This window comes from Hemiscyllium ocellatum, chromosome 35 (genome assembly GCF_020745735.1).
Source record: "Hemiscyllium ocellatum isolate sHemOce1 chromosome 35, sHemOce1.pat.X.cur, whole genome shotgun sequence".
NCBI classification, from domain to species: domain Eukaryota; kingdom Metazoa; phylum Chordata; class Chondrichthyes; order Orectolobiformes; family Hemiscylliidae; genus Hemiscyllium; species Hemiscyllium ocellatum.
This window is the reverse complement of record NC_083435.1, coordinates 26,654,876-26,673,823: the sequence shown is the minus strand read 5'-3', so window position 1 is coordinate 26,673,823 and position 18,948 is coordinate 26,654,876. Positions and strand designations below refer to the sequence as shown.

At 43.4% G+C, this 18,948-nt stretch overlaps 1 protein-coding gene across 1 annotated transcript; it reads right to left on the bottom strand.

The window, feature by feature from the left end:
• Positions 1 to 1,166: 1,166 nt before the first annotated feature.
• Positions 1,167 to 8,979, bottom strand: LOC132832398 (class I histocompatibility antigen, F10 alpha chain-like). Its single transcript, XM_060850359.1, has 8 exons — positions 8,772 to 8,979; positions 8,134 to 8,394; positions 7,687 to 7,959; positions 7,327 to 7,590; positions 4,229 to 4,333; positions 3,193 to 3,225; positions 2,506 to 2,550; positions 1,167 to 1,426 (listed from the first exon to the last, which is right to left on the bottom strand). Exons 1-7 carry the CDS (start codon positions 8,818 to 8,820, stop codon positions 2,507 to 2,509), a joined length of 1,029 nt encoding a protein of 342 aa, XP_060706342.1. The 5' UTR covers positions 8,821 to 8,979; the 3' UTR covers positions 1,167 to 1,426; position 2,506.
• Between the last annotated feature and the right edge of the window lie 9,969 nt (positions 8,980 to 18,948).

Genomic DNA, 18,948 nt, shown 5'->3' with positions numbered 1-18,948 from the left:
ATGTGCATGTGTGTGTGAGTATGCGCCTACACATGTATGTGAGTGAGTGCACCTGAGTTTGCGTTTACATGTGCGTGTGCTTGGCAGTGTGTGTGTGAGTGTGACAGAGTATAATCCTGTGAGAGGGCACATGTGTGGATGTGAGGATGGGGGGACTATGTGTGTATGAGAGACAGCATGTGTATGAGAGAGGGTCTATATGAGTGTGAGAGTATGTGGAGGTGTGTGTGTGTGTGTATGTGTCCACGTGTTGAGGGGGATGAATTTCAAGACCAGGGACCATATTTTTAAGGTGAGAGGAGAAAGAATTTAAACCAACATGAGAGGCAACATTTTTACACTGAGAATGGTTTGTGTTTGGAATGAATTTCCAGAGGAAGTGGTGGACATGGTATATTTACACCATTTATATTTGGATGAGTACACAAATAATAAATGTTTGTAGTGATATGGACCTGGCATAGCCAGGTGAGACTAGTTTAGTTTGGGAACATAGATGGCATGGATTGTTTGGGTCGTTTCTGTTCTGTATGACTCGATGACTCAATAAACACCTCGGCAAAATCTTAGAGTTGGAGAGAGTGGGACAGAAAATAGTGCAGCCTTGAACCCAAGACAGGAAGCTGGAATACAGGCCATGAGTACGCAGCTCTATTGAGGCTTTGCACGAGGAAGGTTACAAATTGATAGGAGTGTGAACATGGAAATAGTTCAAGTCAGAAAGTGTGAGACTGCAGCATGGCCTGGGCAAGAGGTGGATGCATGACATCTATTCATGACATTACTGTAAGGTAATGTTGTCTTCCATCAGTATCCAGAAATATTGCTGTATAACAAGCTCATAGAAAAGGCTTCACTCAGTATTTAAGGTGCAGGAAAATTCAAATTGAGGTCTGGGATGATCCCACTGATGAATGGCTGATAAAGATCATGTGTATGTGCTGAACTGACTGGCAGTATTGTGCATGGGGCATGACCAATGGGTGTTGTGCTGTGGAGATGAAGTTTTTGCTCAGGAAAAATAACCACACTGTCAAACATTAAAAGTTGTTTCGCGAGATTTGGCCATCACCGGCAATGCCTGTTGTCCAGAGGGCAGTTAAGAGTTAACTCGTTGCGTCGTGACATGTAAACCAGACTGTAATAATATCTATCCTGGAAGAGCATTAGTGAACCAGATGGCTTTTAACAACAAACAATAATGGTTACATGGTCACCATTAAGCTGTCTCTTCATTTTAAATTTGACTGAATTCACATTTCAACATCTGCCACAGAGGGATTTCAATAATCTACTATTAACAAAATGTAAACATTTCACTAAGCCAGACTGACAATTCAAATCACTCCTGAAACTGAGGATGAACAAATTAGAAGATCAGCTCCAGCAATGGAAACCTGGTGTCCAGCAAGGAGATTAGAGGATCCTGGGGAAGAGAAAAAAAACTCTGTTACAAAGCGCAGAAAACCCAGCAGATCTTATAGCATCTCCCATAAACACCAGCAGTGAAACACAAAAGCTCCATTCCCCAAACATCAGTAAAACCCCTCAGACCCACTCCCTAAAGACCAGCAAACCCTACAGGAACATAGAAGTTGAGGAGGCCATTTAGCCCCTCAATCCCGTTCCACTATTCAATCAGATCTTTGTTGGTGTGTTGCCTCAATCCATTTACGTATCTTCCATTTGTCTCTTAATTCTGAGTTTTATAGATTTTAATTCACTGAAGTTCATTTTGCATCAATTACCTTCTGAGAAAGAGAGCGTTCTAACCATTTCCCAGTCTGTATGTGTGGAAGTGTTTCCTAGTTTCACCCTCAATAGATCTGACTTTAACTACACTGACGTTCGAGTCCGACACACACCGTCAGTCAAAACAGTTCTCCTCTATCTCCACACAGTCTGGTCTACTGACCTGCTCGGAAGCCTCCATCAGATCTAGACCCCACCCACCACACTGCAGTAATTCAGAATCCTGGGAAAGCAAAACTCAACTCCAGAAACAAACTACAGCGAGAACTCTAGGAGCATTGACTCCTTTAAAGGAGTCAATCAGATGACAGGAGGCCCCATCAAGGAGGTCAGGTTTCCAGATGTTTCTATAGCCCAAATCCCTCCTCTTGACAATACCTTGAGGCTGAGACCAGGACAAGGTCAGCCAACTCCAGAAGGACAGTCTGAAAGCTTAGTCTCAAACTGCATGAGCTGGTCTTTTGTGATCACACAGGGAGGGAGAGAGAGTCTGAGCTCAGTGTCCACCCTCCAGATCATACAGCGAAGACCAGCCCAATATCGAATAACCTTGGTTATCCAAACATCAATTATCTAATTTCAGATTATTCGAACAAGATCTCAAGGTCTTTGTTTTTGATCAGGTCAGTTATCCGAGCAATCAATCAGTTATCCAAACCACTTACTTCCCGCCCATCTCGTTTGGATAATCGAGGTTGTTCTATATCCCAATTAGAATGGTCTACTCACAACATCGACCAACAATATTCATACCTCAGGAAATGGCAGAACTGTCTGAGGATGTCCTTTCATCAGAAGCTGTTAATGGAAAGAGAGGCATTAGAAACTGCTCATTATCAGAGCGAAAGAGAGAGAGCAAGAAACAAGAGAGTGAGAAATGCGACTGTGAGACAGTGTGCAAGACAGTGAGAAACATGAGTGTGAGAGAAACAGTGTTAGAGAGAAATTCAAGAGAGAAAGCATGAGCAAGAGAAATGAGTGAGAGCGAAAATGACCCCGAAATGTAAAAGAAAGAAAGAGTGCATGAGAGAGAGAGCACACGAGAGCAAGAGGAGGATGAAAGACAGATAGACTACTCTCGACCAGACAGAGAACAAAACAGAAATTGCTGGAGAATCTCAGCATGGCCCACAGCATCTGTGGAGAGAAAAAGCAGAATTAATGCTTTAGATCCAGTGACCCTAACCCGCCCACCACACCTCCGCCCCCCCCGAACACACACACACACACACACACACCTCCCAGCACAAAACGTCACTGGACTCAAAATGTTAACTGTGGTTTTCTCTCCACAGCTGCTGCTAAACTTATTGAGTTTCTCCAGCAATTTCTGCCTTTTCCTCTGTTTCAGATCACTGTGTTTATGTTTTTGTTTGAAACAGAAAGAACAGCTTGTCATACACTAACACAGACGCTGAGATGTCTGAGTTATCAGCTTACTGTTTGTGGGATTGTAGCCGCTCTTCATTCCCCCTGTAAAACAAGGAATGTTCAGTCAGTTCGAGATACTGTCAGGAAATCAGAGGAAATGCTGAAGACCCTCACTCCCATCCAGACTCAGCCTCTCCGACCCACATTGCCCTGAGCTGCTGATGCCCAACACTGAACTCAGAGCCAGCCCCAGTCTGAACTGTCTGACCTGACACTCACAATGTGAGACATTCACCCCTCAGACATTCCAGCCTAACGTGAGGAACAGGGCACCATATCTCTGACCCTCCTTCACAAATGGAGGGCCTCTCCCCACTGCCTGAGCCATCACTAACCCTGAGACTGACTCCCAAAAAAGAGCTTCCTCACAAGCCTTCTGAACACAAACAATGAACTGGAGACTACAAGATATATGAGCAGAATTAGGCCATTCATCTCATCGGGTGTGCTCCACCATTCGATCGTGGTTGATATATTTCTCAACCTCGTTCTCCTGCCTTCTCACCGTAACCCTTGGGCCCTTTACCAATCAAGAATCTATCTATCTCTGTCTTAAAGACACTCAATGTCTTGGCCTCCATGGCCTTATAGAGTCATCAAGATGTACAGTATGGAAACATAGGGTTCCACGGAGTCACCACCATCTGGCTGAGGAAATTCCTCCTCAGATCTAAATGGTCATGCTGTCACACTGAGGCTGTTCCCTTGGGTCCTTGTGTCTCCTACATCTTCTCCACATCAACTCTGGCCAGGCCTCTCAGTAATGTGTAATTTTCAATGAGATTTGCTGTCAATATTTTAAACTCCATCCAGCACACACACAGTCCTCAACAGCTCCTCATATGGCAAGCTCTTCAATCCTGGGATAATTCTTATAAATCTCCTCTGGGCTCCCTCCAACACCAGCACATCCTTCCTTAGATATGGGGCCCAAAACAGCTCACAATATTCCTTTTTCCTTCACTACCGTCTGGCCATTTGCTTTCAGACTCTCTAATTCCCTGAACTGCCAGTGAGGAGCCACCATTTTCTTACAAACTCCTACCTTTCTTCTTGTGAATGACAACAGCCACAACAGCGAGAGAGATGATCCCCAGGAGTCCGAACACAATCCCGACAGTAACAAGAACCTGGGAGTGAGACTTTGGGACTGCCAGAGAGAGAGAGAGAGACAGACAGGCAGAAAGAGACAGACAGACAGAGAGAGAAATAAAATGGGGAGAGACACAGACAGACAGAGAGAGAGACAGACAGAGAGAGAGACAGACAGAGAGAGAAATAAAATGGGGGAGAGAGACAAACAGACAGAGATAGAGAGAAAGAGAGGTGAGAGATAGATAGAGAACCAAGTGAAGCAGGAAGAGAGAGAAAGAGACAAAAAATGTTTTTTAAAAACAAAATCGGCCTTATACAGGATACATGGCACACAGTGAGTCAATTTGATCCAATCAGCATACACTTATATTTAGTCACGTGAACCTCCTCATCTCATCCTTCCTCATCTACATCTGTTACCATCACTCCCTATTCCTTTCTAAACTCCCCTTAAATACATCCTGACAAACTCACTCCCTGCAGCAGTGAGCTTCATATTCTCCTCATGCTCCGACTGCAGATATTTCTCTGGAATTCCTTGTGGAATATTTGGTGACTGTCTTGTGTTGATGGTCCTTAGTTGTGCTCTTCCCCAAACACTGTCTCTGCACCCACTCTTTCAAAATGATTCATCCTTGTAAAGATCTCTGTTTGGGCTCCATTTTTCAAGAGAGAAGACATCAAGCCTCCCAATCCTTTCCTGATACATACACTCACACGTTTCTGATATTGACATTGTATATCTTCTCAGCACCCTCTCCAGTGCCTCAATATCCTTTACATCACATGGCAGCCAGAACTGCCTGCAGTTCTCGACATGTGGTCTAACCAAAGTTCAAGATAGAATTGAAGGTGAGGTAGGATAGGCTAAATCTCCCTCTCAAGATTAAAGCCTATCTTTGGGTTTTTTGTAAAGAAATTTCCTTTCTAACAGTTAGCCACGGGTGAGGTCCTGGTAGGTGGAGGGTAGCAAATATTGTGCCGGCATGCAAAGAAAATCCTGGGAACTATGGACCAGTAAGTTACTTGAGAAGGTTCGGAGAGATAAAATACACATGCATTTGGAAAGACAGGGTTTGATCAGAAATACTTTGCATGGCTTTGTGCGTAGGAGGCTTTGTGCATTCCTGAAGAAGGGCTCATGCCCAAAACGTCGATTCTCCTGCTCCTTGGATGCTGCCTGACCTGCTGCGCTTTTCCAGCAACACATTTTCAGCTTTGTGCGTAGGAGATCATACCTCACAAATTTCTTATAATTCTTTGTTGAAGTGACCAGGAACATAATCTAAATGGATTTCAGCAAGGCCTTTAAAAAGGTTCCACACAGTGGGCTGCCCTGGAAGGTTAGATCGCATGGAATTCAGGGGAAGCTGGCAAATTGGAGATACAATTGGCTTGATGCTAGGAAGTATTGTGGGTTGTGAGTTCATGGAATGCCCTGCCAGTAGCAGTGGTGGACTCTCCCTCTTTATGGTCATTTAAGCGGGCATTGGATAAGCATATGGAGGTTATTGGGCTAGTGTAGGTTAGGTAGGCTTTGGTCAGCGCAACATCGAGGGCCGAAGGGCCTGTACTGCGCTGTATTTTTCTATGTTCTTTGTTTTCTATGTTCTAAGTAGAGGGTAATAACGGAAGGATGTTTGTCGGACTGAAGGCCTGAGACTAATGGTGTGCCTCAGGGGTCAGTGCTGGGCCCATTGCTGTTTGTTATCAATATCAACGATTTGGATGAGAACATACAAGGTATCATTAGTATGTTTGCAGATGACACTGAAACGAGCGGTATCGTGGACAGTGAGGAAGGTTATCAAAAATTGCAGCAGGACCTTGATCAGCTGGGGAAGTGGCAAGTGGAGTTTAATGCAGATAGGTGTGAGGTCTTGTGATTTGGAAAGTCAAATCAAGGTGAATGGTAGGGCCTTAAGGACTATTGTGGAACAGAGAGACCTTGGAGTTCTGGTGCACAGTTCTCTGAAAGTGGAGTCAGAGGTAGCCAGAACAGTGAAGGCAGCTTTTAGCACACCAGTCTTATCAGTTAGGGCATTGAGTATAGTTGGGAAATTATGTTGCAGTTGCACAGGACGTTGGTGAGGCAGCACTTGGAGTATTGTGTTTTGGTCACCTTGCTGATAGAAAGGATGTTATTAAACTGGAAACAATGCAGAAGGACATTTCCATGATACAAGGAACTGAATTATGAGGAGTAGTTGGACAAGCTAGGATGTTTTTCTTTGGAGACAATTGTTTTGATCACCAGAATCAATGACTAATCATGTTGACTATTCATTATTACACTGAGTTGGACAAAGATCATCAAGAAACAATGTTAAATAGACTGGACGACAATTCCAGGATACACTGGATGCTGCCATGCTGAAATATCAGGATACATGGATCCTATTGGACATTATTATCCCTGCATTCACTGGACTGTCTCATAATAAAACATCTCAGGATCTGTTTCTCTTTTTTAATTCACAGGGATATGGGTGTCAATGCCAGTCTTTACAGTCATTCCCTAGTTGCTCTACAGAAGGCGGTGGTGAGCTGCCTTCTTAGGCCAATACAGCTTATGTGCTGTAGATGGACCCACAATGTATTTCCAAGTCAGGGTGCTGAGTAGCTTGGAGGGGAACTTGCAGGAGCTGGTGTTCCCAAGTATCTACTGCCCTTGTCCTTTGAGATGAAAGTGTCCATGGACTTGAAGAGTGCTCAGGAAATATGGTGAACTGAATGGACATAGCTGGTTCTGTCACACACATATCAGATGATATACTAATACTTTAATCCTTAACGATCCTGGATATTAAGATGCTGGGCAGCATTACACACCAGAATACACTGGGTGACATCCTACTGTCGTGTCCCTGATTCACTGCCTTAATTACTGTCCTCTACAACTGATGTGAGCACTGTGACACACTGATAGTTCATATGAACGTCCTTCTCTCTATCCTGGAGCGTCCTGCTGAAGCAGCTCAGCTGGTCCTCTCTCTTGTGATCCTGGTCTGAGTCCAATTCCTCTCTCACAGTGAGAATCAGTCTTACCATAAATCACCACCAGCTTCTCCTCCAGTCCGCTGTGCTCCACCTGACAGGAATATTCAGCCTGATCCTCCGGATCAAACTCTATCCATTTCCGGATCTGGTAGGTCCTGTTGTGATTGGGTAAGATCCCAGTGGAGAGGGACTCATCGATCAACACTCCGTCCCTCCACAGAGTCACCTCAATGGCTTGTGGGTAAAACCCAGTGACGAGACAGGACAGCCAGTTAGAATCACCCAGACGGGCAAAGGACACATCAGGGGGAACTGGAGGAGAGAGGAAGAGGAGTCAGTGCAGGAACATAGAGAAAGAAACACACAGGCACCATGAAATTTAACAACTCTCACTCCCCGTCCACTCACCGACTCTCAGCTCCCTCTGACCGTACTCCAGGTATTTCCTCAGCCACTCGATGCACTCCACCTCCAGGTAATGCTTCCACTTCTGCTTACTCACCACATCCTGGTCCCATCTGTTTTTGATGCTTTCCGCCCAGGGGACTGGGGTCACCCACACCTTGTGGTCCTTATTGAAGCTGATCAAATCTTGCCCGTTCCATCCTCGGAGGTTGAACCCACTCACAGTCCCATCCTCCCTCAGGTCACAGCCAGTCATCATCTGGTAAACGTGGATCCCTGTCAATCAGAAACACAAGTTGCTGATCAGAGACAGTTGGTGTCCCCTCCAACCATTCCCACAGCCAGTCGGTCAGTCTCTGGAACTCAGATTCACTCCTAATTTCACCCATTCCCACCCAGACTCCCCAAATGCACAGGAAGATGTCATTCTGTGGGACAGTGAGCACTCACCCTCTGTCTGGTTGGTCCGTGACATAAATATCGGAATACTGCTTTTGAAAATTTCTTCTCCGTCCTTAGCGAGGGAAAGTTTCCGCTTCCAGGCCTCAGGTCCTTCGCTGTCCACCATCCACTGTTCCCAGGGAATTAAATCCTTGCGACTGCTGTCATACATAACAAACTGGACCCCGTCCACATAACCAACAATCACAAACTCTGGGAAATTGGGAATCGGAGTCATACCAGTGAAAAAATACCGGAGAGAATGAGTTTCTGAAACACAGAAAAATCAGGGCATGAATTCCTGAATCATGAATCATTTTGTTCACCTTTTCTCCAGCACTGAAGAGAATTATACCATTCACTTCAGCTTCATCACATGATGTTTTTGGAGAAAAAAAAGTCTGCCAATTTTACATTTTTACTTTTCACCCTGTAATGTTCAACAGATCTTTTGAATTTCGCAAATACAGCCTTATGGTTAAATCTCGTACGAACCTAAATCATTTAAAACAGTGGATTCACTGACGTTTGAAACCTGAAATTAGATAAATATTTCCCTATAAATCATTCTGACAGGAACATGATCAAAGGTTAAAGCCCCAGTTCCCAGCCTGGCTCTACCCCTCTCTCACACCCCCATTACTAACCTGCAGAGAGCTCTCCCCATAGAAGCCCCAGCACTATCAGTCCAATCATCGTGACTTCAGTTGACAGTCATGGTGGATAAATTATTTTCCAGCGGACTGTCTCAGTCTGTGAGTGTATTCGAGAGTGATATTAAACTGTTCTGAAGAAGAGTCTTCACTATCTCTCCAGACATATTTTTCAGCACTTTGCTTCAGTTCCTGTTACTGCCCCTCTTCACCGAGACACCTTCACACTGATTGGTCCCAAACTATCATCGATACAATCACAATAAAACGACTCCGTGAGTCATCAGACTCCGGCAGAATAGACAACAAACAAATTGCATAATCCGCCCAGGATTGGGACTTCCCAATCACCTAAACACTTCCACTGTCATCTCCAATTGCTGGGAGAATGAGCTGAGCTGCAATTCATTTTTGGGACAGAGACCGTTCAGCCCCTCGATGCTGCTACACCACCCAATGAGATCATTGTTGATTTTTAACTCCAGTTTCACCTCCTTCAATCGCCAAAATATCAGACAAACCTCAGTCTCCAAAAATGCAATCATCTCTGATATGGAGATACTTTTGAAATTATCCCAACATTCACAGACCTTTAGAGAAGAAATGTTTAGATGGCTCCTTGATGTGAGGGAAGATGGTGAGATTGCGGTGATGTCACTGGGCTGGGAATCCCCTCAGCTAATAATCTGGGGACATGGGTTCACAGCTCCTCATGGCAGAAAGTGAGGTTTGAATTCAATAAAGAAACAACTTGGAACTGAAAGCTAGTCTCGTGGTGGACATGTACCCAACGGGGTTAGCTGTAAAACCATCAAGTTCATTCATGTCCTTTTGTGCAAGGAAATCTCCTGTCTTTATCTGGTCTGGGCCTACAAGTGACTCCAGATCCCACAGCAATTATCCTCTGGAGAAATAGGACTGGGCAACAAATTGCTGCCTAGTCAATGATGTCCGCATTCGATGAATAAAACAAAGTATTCCGTGTGGAAATGGGCTTCCTGAATCTACCTCCAAATCCTGCCAGACCTGGTGTACAGTTAACGCCTAGGGATATAGCAAAGACTGTGGGCCCTAACAAATTCCTTGGCGTTATGGGCCCCCAGTGAAACTGTTCAGGTACAGCAATCTCGGACACAGGACAGCACTGCATGTGTTCCTCACGAAACGGTGTTAGGTCCAAAGATTTTCAACTCCTTCATCCATAACCTTCACTACATCCTTAGGTCAGAAGTTCACTGATGGTTCGATATTTTTCAGTGTGAGACCTCAGACACTGAATCAGTCCATGTATTTACATAGCATGATACAAAGTTGGGCTAGCAGGTGGGAAATCACATTGATGCCAAACAAGTACCAGGCAATGACCATCTTCAACAAGACCGAATCTCAACATAGTGGGCGGCACGGTGTCACAGTGGTTAGCACTGCTGCCTCACAGCGCCTGAGATCCGGGTTCAATTCCTGACTCAGGTGAAAGACTGAGTGGAGTTTGCACGTTCTCCCTGTGTCTGCATGGATTTCCTCCGGGTGCTCCGGTTTCCTCCCACAGTCCAAAGATGTGCGGGTCAGGTGAATTGGCCATGCTAAATTGCCTGTAGTGTTAGGTAAGGGGTAAATGTAGAGGTATGAGTGGGTTGCGCTTCGGCGGGTCGGTGTGGACTTGTTGGGCCGAAGGGCCTGTTTCCACACTGTAAGTAATCTAATCTAATCTTTCATTCACCTCAATACTTTGACATTCAAAGGCTTTACTATCATTGAATCTCCCACCATCAATATTAATTGTATTCCACTGACCAGAACCTGAATGCGACCAGCAGTATTAACACTGTGATTCTAACAGTTGATGAGAGAGTGGGGATGCAGCAGTAAGTAGTTCAACTCCTGGCTCCGCAAGGCCTGTTCACCATCAACAAGGTGTTTTATGATGGATCACTTTTCAAGAATGAAGAATGAGGAAAAGTTGTGAATGATGCTAATTGGTCTGACCCGTATACTTTAACAGAAACCTTTAATGAGAACTATATTCTCATTTCCAATGGATTATTGGTGTTTCCCTCTGGCTTACTTCTGACAGTGTAAAATTGTCAGTGCTATAAATGAATTTTTAAATAGGTTCTGTGTGTCTTGATGCGGGTTTATTTCAAGAACCCATTGGTAGTTGGAAAGCAAGAATATATATTCATTTTCCTTGTGGTAGTCAATGATGTGTGGGGTTTCACAGTGATCAGTGCTTGGAGCCCAGCGGTTCACTACATTAATGATTTAGATGAACAAACTTCATGTAATACCTCCAAATTTGCAGATGACACAAAGCTGGGAGGGAGGCTGAGCTGTGAGCAGGATGCAGAGATGTATCAGTGTATTTTGGACAAGTTGAATGAGTGGGCAAATGCATGGCAGATGCAAGATAATGTGGTTAAAATTCAGCTTATGTACTTTAATAGTGAAAACAGGAAGGCAGATCCTTATTTGAATGTCAATAAATTGGGAAAAAGGAAGGTGCAACAAACGCTCTACAGCCATCACTGAAGGTAAACATGCAAATGTGGCAGGAGATAAAGAAAACAAACGTGTTGAGCTTCATAGTGAGAATGTTTGAGTGCAGGAGCAACGATGTCTTGCTGCAATTGTACAGACATTTGGTGATACCACACTGCGAATATTGTATCCAGTTTTGGTCACGTTATCAGTGGAACGATATTCTGCCGATGGAGGGAGAGCAACAAACCTTTACCAGATCAATTCCAGGGATATCAAGACTGATGTATGAGAGGGACTGGATGGGTTAGGACGCTATGCAGTAGGGGTTAGAAGTTTGAAGAGTGAGATCTCATAGAAACCCAGGACAAGATAGGGTAAATGCAGGGTACATCCCAATGAGCAAGGAGTCCAGACCATGGATCACAGTCTAAGGATGTGAGGGAGGCCATTTTGAACTGAGATGAGGAGAGATGTCTTCATCCAGAGAGTGGTGAGCCTTTGTCACACTGAATATTTGGAGGAAATGGTTACGTACAGCTCTTAGGATGAAATGAATACAAGTGGATTGGGCAAAAATGGAAATAGGGTCCTGAGTTGGACGATCAGCCATGATCATTTTGAATGGTGGAGCAGAGTTAAAAGGTTGAATGTCCTTCTTCCTCTGTTTCTCTGATTTCCCTCACTTGTTCGGGTGTTCACATTTTATGGCAACGACTCTCACTCTGAGATGTAAGTACTTTGCCAATGTTTAGCTTTCACATCCAGCTTCAAATGCTGCAAACATTACTTCAAATCTTACCCCATATACACTGAAAGGATAACCCATCATCATTGCGTAGAGATGCAAAGCAGCGGTCAGTCTCAATGATGGTACTGCCTGAATTCCTGCTGGACATTCCTGAATGATATCCCACACCTTTCTGTGGAAATCATGGAATGTGAGTGAGGCAGAGGTGAGTTACTTATTGTTACTGTTTACAAAGTTACAGTGGTTGCTGCTCCACAGTCCCTTACTGTATCCACCTGTGGCCTTTGTTCACAAAGCCCACCAGGTGGCTCATGAACTGTGCACACAGTATCTGCAGCTTTGGCAGTGCTTCCGCTGGAAAGGAAAGCCCTATAGAAATGTCAGGCAGGAGTGTTCTCTGTCCAGGGTATTCTGATGGGAGACCTGTGCAGAGATGGTGTCTTTCGTTGCCAGGCTGGCATTTTTGCTGAATATTCTGTAAGCGTAACAGTTGGTGTTACCATGAACGCTGGATGGTTGGTCTTCACCTGGAAACAGAAGTGTGTGGGATTTTCTGCACAATTCCATCCACTCTCTCAAACAGCAACTTCTGCACAATGGTGTGCGGAGCTGGTGGAATTGTCACATGTTATTAGCTGATGGAGAGGGAAATCACACTCATTGATTTTGTAGTTTTGGTCCATGAATAGTAACCTCTGGTAATCTCCCAGTACGGCCTCAGGGCCACCATCATACATCTCATTGGATTGATGTGAGTAAGGCATTTGTCTGTCAGTTTCTGTGGCCAGAATCTTCAAGGGCTCTGACCAATGTGGGCTCTGGCCACACTCATGGAGAATTCCAGGGTTGTGACCCAGTGACACTGATGAATAGACATATATTTCCAAGCTAGGATGGTGAGTAGTTTGGAGGATATCATATAGATGGTGGTTTTCCCAGTATCTGCAGCCCTTATCCTTCTGGGAGGTCATGGACATTGATATGAAGGGCATTGTCTAAGTGTTGTGTTGAAGGTTCACAGTGCATCTTGTAAACAGTGTGGACTGCTGCTACTGAGTGTCAATTGCGGAGTAGCTAATTAGTTATGAATCTGGTGCCAATGCATTGTCTTGGATGGTGTCAAACTTGATCAGTGTTGCTGGAATTGCACACATATAGGTAAGTCAAGAGTATTACATCACACTCCTGAATTGTGCATTCTTGATGGTGAACTGGCTTTGGTGAGTCAGAGGTGAGTTGCATGTTGCAGTATTCATTGCCTGTAACTTGCTCTTGTAGCCACTGTATTATATGTTCAGTCCAGTTCAGGTTCAGATTAATAGTAACCCCTCAGAGGTTGACAGTGGGATTCAGTGATGGTAAAGCTATTGATGGTCAAAGGCTGATGGTTAGACTCTTTCTTATTGCAGATGATGTGGAGGTGCTGGCATTGGACTGGAGTGGACAAAGTTAAAAATCATACAACACCAGGTTATGGACCAGCACATTTATTTGGAAACACTACCTTTCGGAGCGCTGCTCTTTCATCAGGGAGCTGTGAGACAAGATACAGAATTTATAGCAAAAGATCACAGCATCATACAACTGAAACAATATATTGAACAAACCAAGATTGCTGTTAAGTCTTTCATCTTTCAGCGTGGGTTATAGGTGTTGGTTCATTAATATGAAAATGCCAGAATTTCTTTGAAGTCACATTCTCAAGATAACTTAAGGTGATATGGATCGACGGCCTGTAGATTATATTTTGCTCCAAAACTCAACAATATGTCTGCAAAAACAATTCTGCAAATGCAATTCACCTGATAGTCGTGTGTGTGTGTACGCGCATACACATGTATGTGAGTGAGTGCACGTGAGTTTGCGTTTACATGTGCGTGTGCTTGGCAGTGTGTGTGTGAGTGTGACAGAGTATAATCCTGTGGGAGGGCACATGTGTGGATGTGAGTATGGGGGGATTATGTGTGTATGAGGGACAGCATGTGTATGAGAGAGGGTCTGTGTGAGTGTGTGTATGTGTCCGCGTGTAGAGGGGGGATGAATTTCAAGACCATGGACCATATTTTTAAGGTGAGAGGAGAAAGAATTTAAACCTACATGAGAGGCAACATTTTTACACTGGGAATGGTTTGTGTTTGGAATGAATGTCCAGAGGAAGTGGTGGACATGGTACAGTTACACCATTTATATTTGGATGAGTACACAAATAATAAACGTTTGTAGTGATATGGACCTGGCATAGCCAGGTGGGATTAGTTTAGTTTGGGAACATAGATTGTTTGGGTCGTTTCTGTTCTGTATGACTCGATGACTCAATAAACACCTCAGCAAAATCTTAGAGTTGGAGAGAGTGGGACAGAAAATAGTGCAGCCTCGAACCCAAGACAGGAAGCTGGAATGCAGCCCATGAGTACGCAGCTCTATTGAGGCTTTGCACGAGGAAGGTTATAAATTGATAGGAGTGTGAACATGGAAACAATTCAAGTCAGAAAGTGTGAGACTGCAGCATGGCCTGGGCAAGAGGTGGATGCATGACATGTATTCATGACATTATAGTAAGGTAATGTTGTCTTCCATCAATATCCAGTGATATTGCTGTGTAACAAGCTCATAGAAAAAGTTTTCACTCAGTATTTAAGGTGTAGGAAAATTCAAATTGAGGTCTGGGGTGATCCCACTGATGAATGGCTGATGAAGATCATGTTTATGTGCTGAACTGACTGGCAGTATTGTGCATGGGGCATGACCAATGGGTGTTGTGCTGTGGAGATGAAGTTTCTGCTCAGGAAAAATAACCACACTGTCAAACATTAAAAATTGTTTCCTGAGATTTGGCCATCACCGGCAATGCCAGCGCTTGTTGTCCAGAGGGCAGTTAAGAGTTAACTCATTGCACAGTGACATGTAGACCAGACTGTAATAATTTCTATCCTGGCAGGGCATTAGTGAACCAGATGGCTTTTTTTTTGTAGATATTTTTATTGAAATTTAACATTTTTGCAAATTTACAAAAATAAACAAAACTCTCAAATACAAACATTGATGTACAATTAAATCATATATACAATAGTCATAATTTAACAAAGAAAAGAGAAAGAAAGAAAACAAAAAGAGAAAAAAATGAAACGAAAAAAGAAAGAAAAAAAACTCAACTTTCTACTAATCTAACCTATAACTAACCAGAGTGTATACCTAAGTCTCTTACATGCTCGGAATGTATAAACATCAAATATAATAAAACCCGTATTCGCGCAGGATTCCTCTCCCAAGGGGCCCCGGAGCAGCCCGGTCTGAAATCTTCACTAAATAAAAGCCCTTGTTAGGATAGCCGAAATATCTGCATTTATATAATTCAAAAAGGGCTGCCATATTTTATAAAATAATTCAGTCTTTCGGTGCACCATATTTGTGAGGAAGTCAAGGGGGATATATTCCATAATTAATCTGTGCCAATTTGAAAGTCCAGGGGGGCCCTCAGCCACCCAGTTCACCAAAATATTTTTCCTTGCACAGAAAGAGAGAATAGAAAATAGTCTCTTCCCATGCATATCCAGAGATGAGAGGTTCGAAAAGCCCAAAAGGAGAGATACAGGGTCCACCCTAATTTCCGTTCCTAAAATTTCTGTCAGGGTATTTGCCACTTTAGTCCAGTATCTGCGGATTTTCTGACAAGTCCACACACAATGTGCAAGAGTACCCACCTTTATTTTGCATTTGGGACACATTGGAGATGCTCCTGCCTTAAATTTTGCCAGTCCAGCCGGTGCTATATGGGCCCTATGAAGTATCTTTAGTTGGATAGCCTGAGTTCTGTTACAGATAGCAATTCTTCTAGCATTTTCCCAAATGTCATTCCACATATCCTCAGAGATTTCTAGCCCCAAGTCCTGCTCCCATGTTTTAAGCAGGTCATCCATGTCTCCTGAGACTCCATCATGTAGCAAATGGTATATAGTACTAACGGAGGATGCCCCCGCTGGTCGTAAGACATTACGTTCTCTGTCTGATTTATAAAGACTATCTATTAATGTAGTCTTCCTCTGTATATAATCTCGAACTTGGAAGTATCGAAAGAGATCCCCATTAGGTATTCCGAATTTCAGACGCAGCTGCTCAAAGGACATCAGGATCCCATCTTTAAATAGGTCCCCTAAGCATGAGATGCCCCTGGATCTCCAGAGTTTAAAGGTGGCATCTGTAATCCCCGGTTGGAATCCCCATGCGCATGGGTGCATGGGGGGATGTTTTATGTGAGTTACCCTCATTTTGCCGCATTATATTCCAGGCCTTAATTGTGTTTAATATTATGGGATTTTTACAGTGGTCTGTAATGATTTTCCTCTTATCTGAAAATAAAAGGTTAATAAGTGGGTATTTTACTTGGGAGGCTTCGATATCCAGCCAAATTGATTGTGGATCAGATGAAACCCAATCAGCTATGTAACTTAGTAGGGAGCTTAACTGATATTTCCTAAAGTCTGGGAAGTCCAGTCCTCCCCTTGCCTGTGGAAGCTGTAGCTTCTTCAGCTTAATAAGGGGCCGTCTATGGTTCCAAATAAAGGAGCCCAACCAGCCATATAATTTACGTAGGGCTAGCCTTGGCAGCATCAGCGGGAGCATTCTCATAGGATATAAGAGACGGGGCAGAACATTCATTTTAATTAATGCTATTCTCCCTAGCCAGGAAGTCGGAAGGTCTCTCCATCGCTGGAGGTCCATTAATTGTACAAAATTAGCCCTATACAGCTGATCAAATACTGGCGTGATAAAAATACCTAAATATAAGAAGGCCTCCAGGGACCAACGGAAGGGAAAAGGGGATCCGTCCATTAAGTGGGGTATCATAGCCAGACCACCCATTGGCATGGCTTCCGATTTTGAAAAATTAATTTTATAGCCTGAGAATGCACTAAATGTATTAATAACTTGAATTAGACGAGGCACTGACATTAAAGGATTACTGAGGAATAAGAGAACGTCATCTGCATAGAGGGTAATTTTGTGTTTACCTGTACCAATCCTCGGGGCCGTTATATTAGGATCAGTCCGGATGGCTTCTGCTAATGGTTCGATTATCAGTGTAAACAACAATGGTGAGAGAGGACATCCTTGACGGCAGCCTCTACCCACATTGAAGCCATCCGATCTTAACCCATTAGTAATAACAGCTGCTTTGGGGTCATTATACAATGTTGAAACCCATTTGGTAAACACCTGTCCAACGCCAAACCTTTCCAATGTGTAAAATAAATATGACCATTCAACCCTATCAAATGCCTTTTCCGCATCCAATGAAATTACTACTCCTGGTATCTTTCCCTGATGACAGGCTTGGATCATATTCAAGACCCTTCTAATATTATTGGATGATCTGCGGCCCTTAATAAATCCCGTCTGGTCCTCCTTTATAATATATGGCAGTACCCTTTCTAGTCTTAGTGCTAACATTTTTGAGAGAATTTTAAAGTCTACATTTAGTAAGGATATTGGTCTATAAGATGCACAATCTTCTGGGTCTTTTCCTTTTTTGAGGATAAGAGAAATATTTGCTTCTTTCAGCGTGGGCGGGAGACAGACCTGACCATGCGCAAAATTATACATATCCATAAGTGGGTCAACCAATATTCCTGTAAATTCTTTATAGAATTCAGCTTGAAAACCATCCGGGCCCGGTGCTTTTCCGCTCTGAAGTTGCCTAATTGCCTCAAGTATTTCTTGGACTGTTAAAGGGTTATTTAGGGCCGACACCTGTTCCGGAGTCAGGCCCGGGAAGGTCAAATTTTTTTAAAATGACTGCATTCTCCTAATCCTATCTTCACAATCCTGCGATCTATATAGTTCAGAATAAAATTCTTTAAAGGTCGCACTGATCTTTTTATGATCATGAGTCAGGGTACCTGTACTTTCCTTGATGGTCGGAATAGTTTGAGGGGCTTTCTTTTTCTTTGCAAGAAATGCTAAGTATCTACCCGGTTTGTCGCCATATTCATATAATCTTTGTTTCGCAAATAATATTTCCCTTTTAGCCATTTGAGTAAGCGCGGTGTTTAAAGCTGTCCTAAGAGCTGTAATCCTCTGCAATTTTGTGATAGAAGGTCTATCAGCATATGCTGTTTCGGCTGCTTTTAGGCAAGCTTCGAGCAGACGCTGTTGCTCTCCCTTCATTTTCCTCTGGGTCGCTGAATAGGAGATGATCAAACCTCGTGCATAAGCTTTGATGGTCTCCCACATCATTGACGGATTGCTAGCCGTACCAGTATTAATTTCTAAAAAAGTTTTAAGTTCTTGGGAGAAGTACTTTAAAAATTTGCTATCTTTTATCAGGAAGGGGTCCATACGCCAATGCCGAGCGGATGTCCCATTGTTCTTTACCTTAGTTTCCATGTATACAGCGGCATGGTCAGAGATTGCTATAGTACCTATTTTACAGGTTGCTATAGAATTTAGAAAAATCGATGGGGCAAAAAACATATCAATTCTTGTGTGACATTTATGTGGATTAGAGTAGAAAGAAAAATCTCTACCCTGTGGATGGAGACATCTCCATACATCTACCAATCCTAATTCTTTATTCAGGTCCGCCAGTTGTCTAGATCTGGGAGATACTCCAGCGGCACTCTTGGGAATCCTGTCTATTTCCGGATCCATAATACAATTAAAGTCTCCCCCTATAATTGTATGACGGGCACCAAAGGCCATCAGTTTTGAAAAAGCTTCCGTTATGAATTTAAAGGGGTGTGCCGGGGGGCAGTACACATTTAAGATCCCATATTCCTCTCCATTTATGAGGGCTTTAATCAAAATATATCGTCCAGATTCGTCTTTTATCTGATTTAGAATTTTCAAAGGGAAGTTCTTCCGGACAAGGATAACGACTCCCCTGCTTTTTGAATTAAAAGAGGAAAAAAAGGCCTGATCAAATCCGCCCTGTCGTAATTTTAA

Excerpts from the sequence above, each read along its gene's own strand:
- LOC132832398 (XM_060850359.1), bottom strand. The coding sequence starts at position 8,820 with ATGATTGGACTGATAGTGCTGGGGCTTCTATGGGGAGAGCTCTCTGCA. Across the intron at positions 8,395-8,771 it reads ATGGGGAGAGCTCTCTGCAG|AAACTCATTCTCTCCGGTAT; the intron begins GTTAGTAATGGG and ends TCTGTGTTTCAG. Across the intron at positions 7,960-8,133 it reads ACGGACCAACCAGACAGAGG|GGATCCACGTTTACCAGATG; the intron begins GTGAGTGCTCAC and ends TCTGATTGACAG.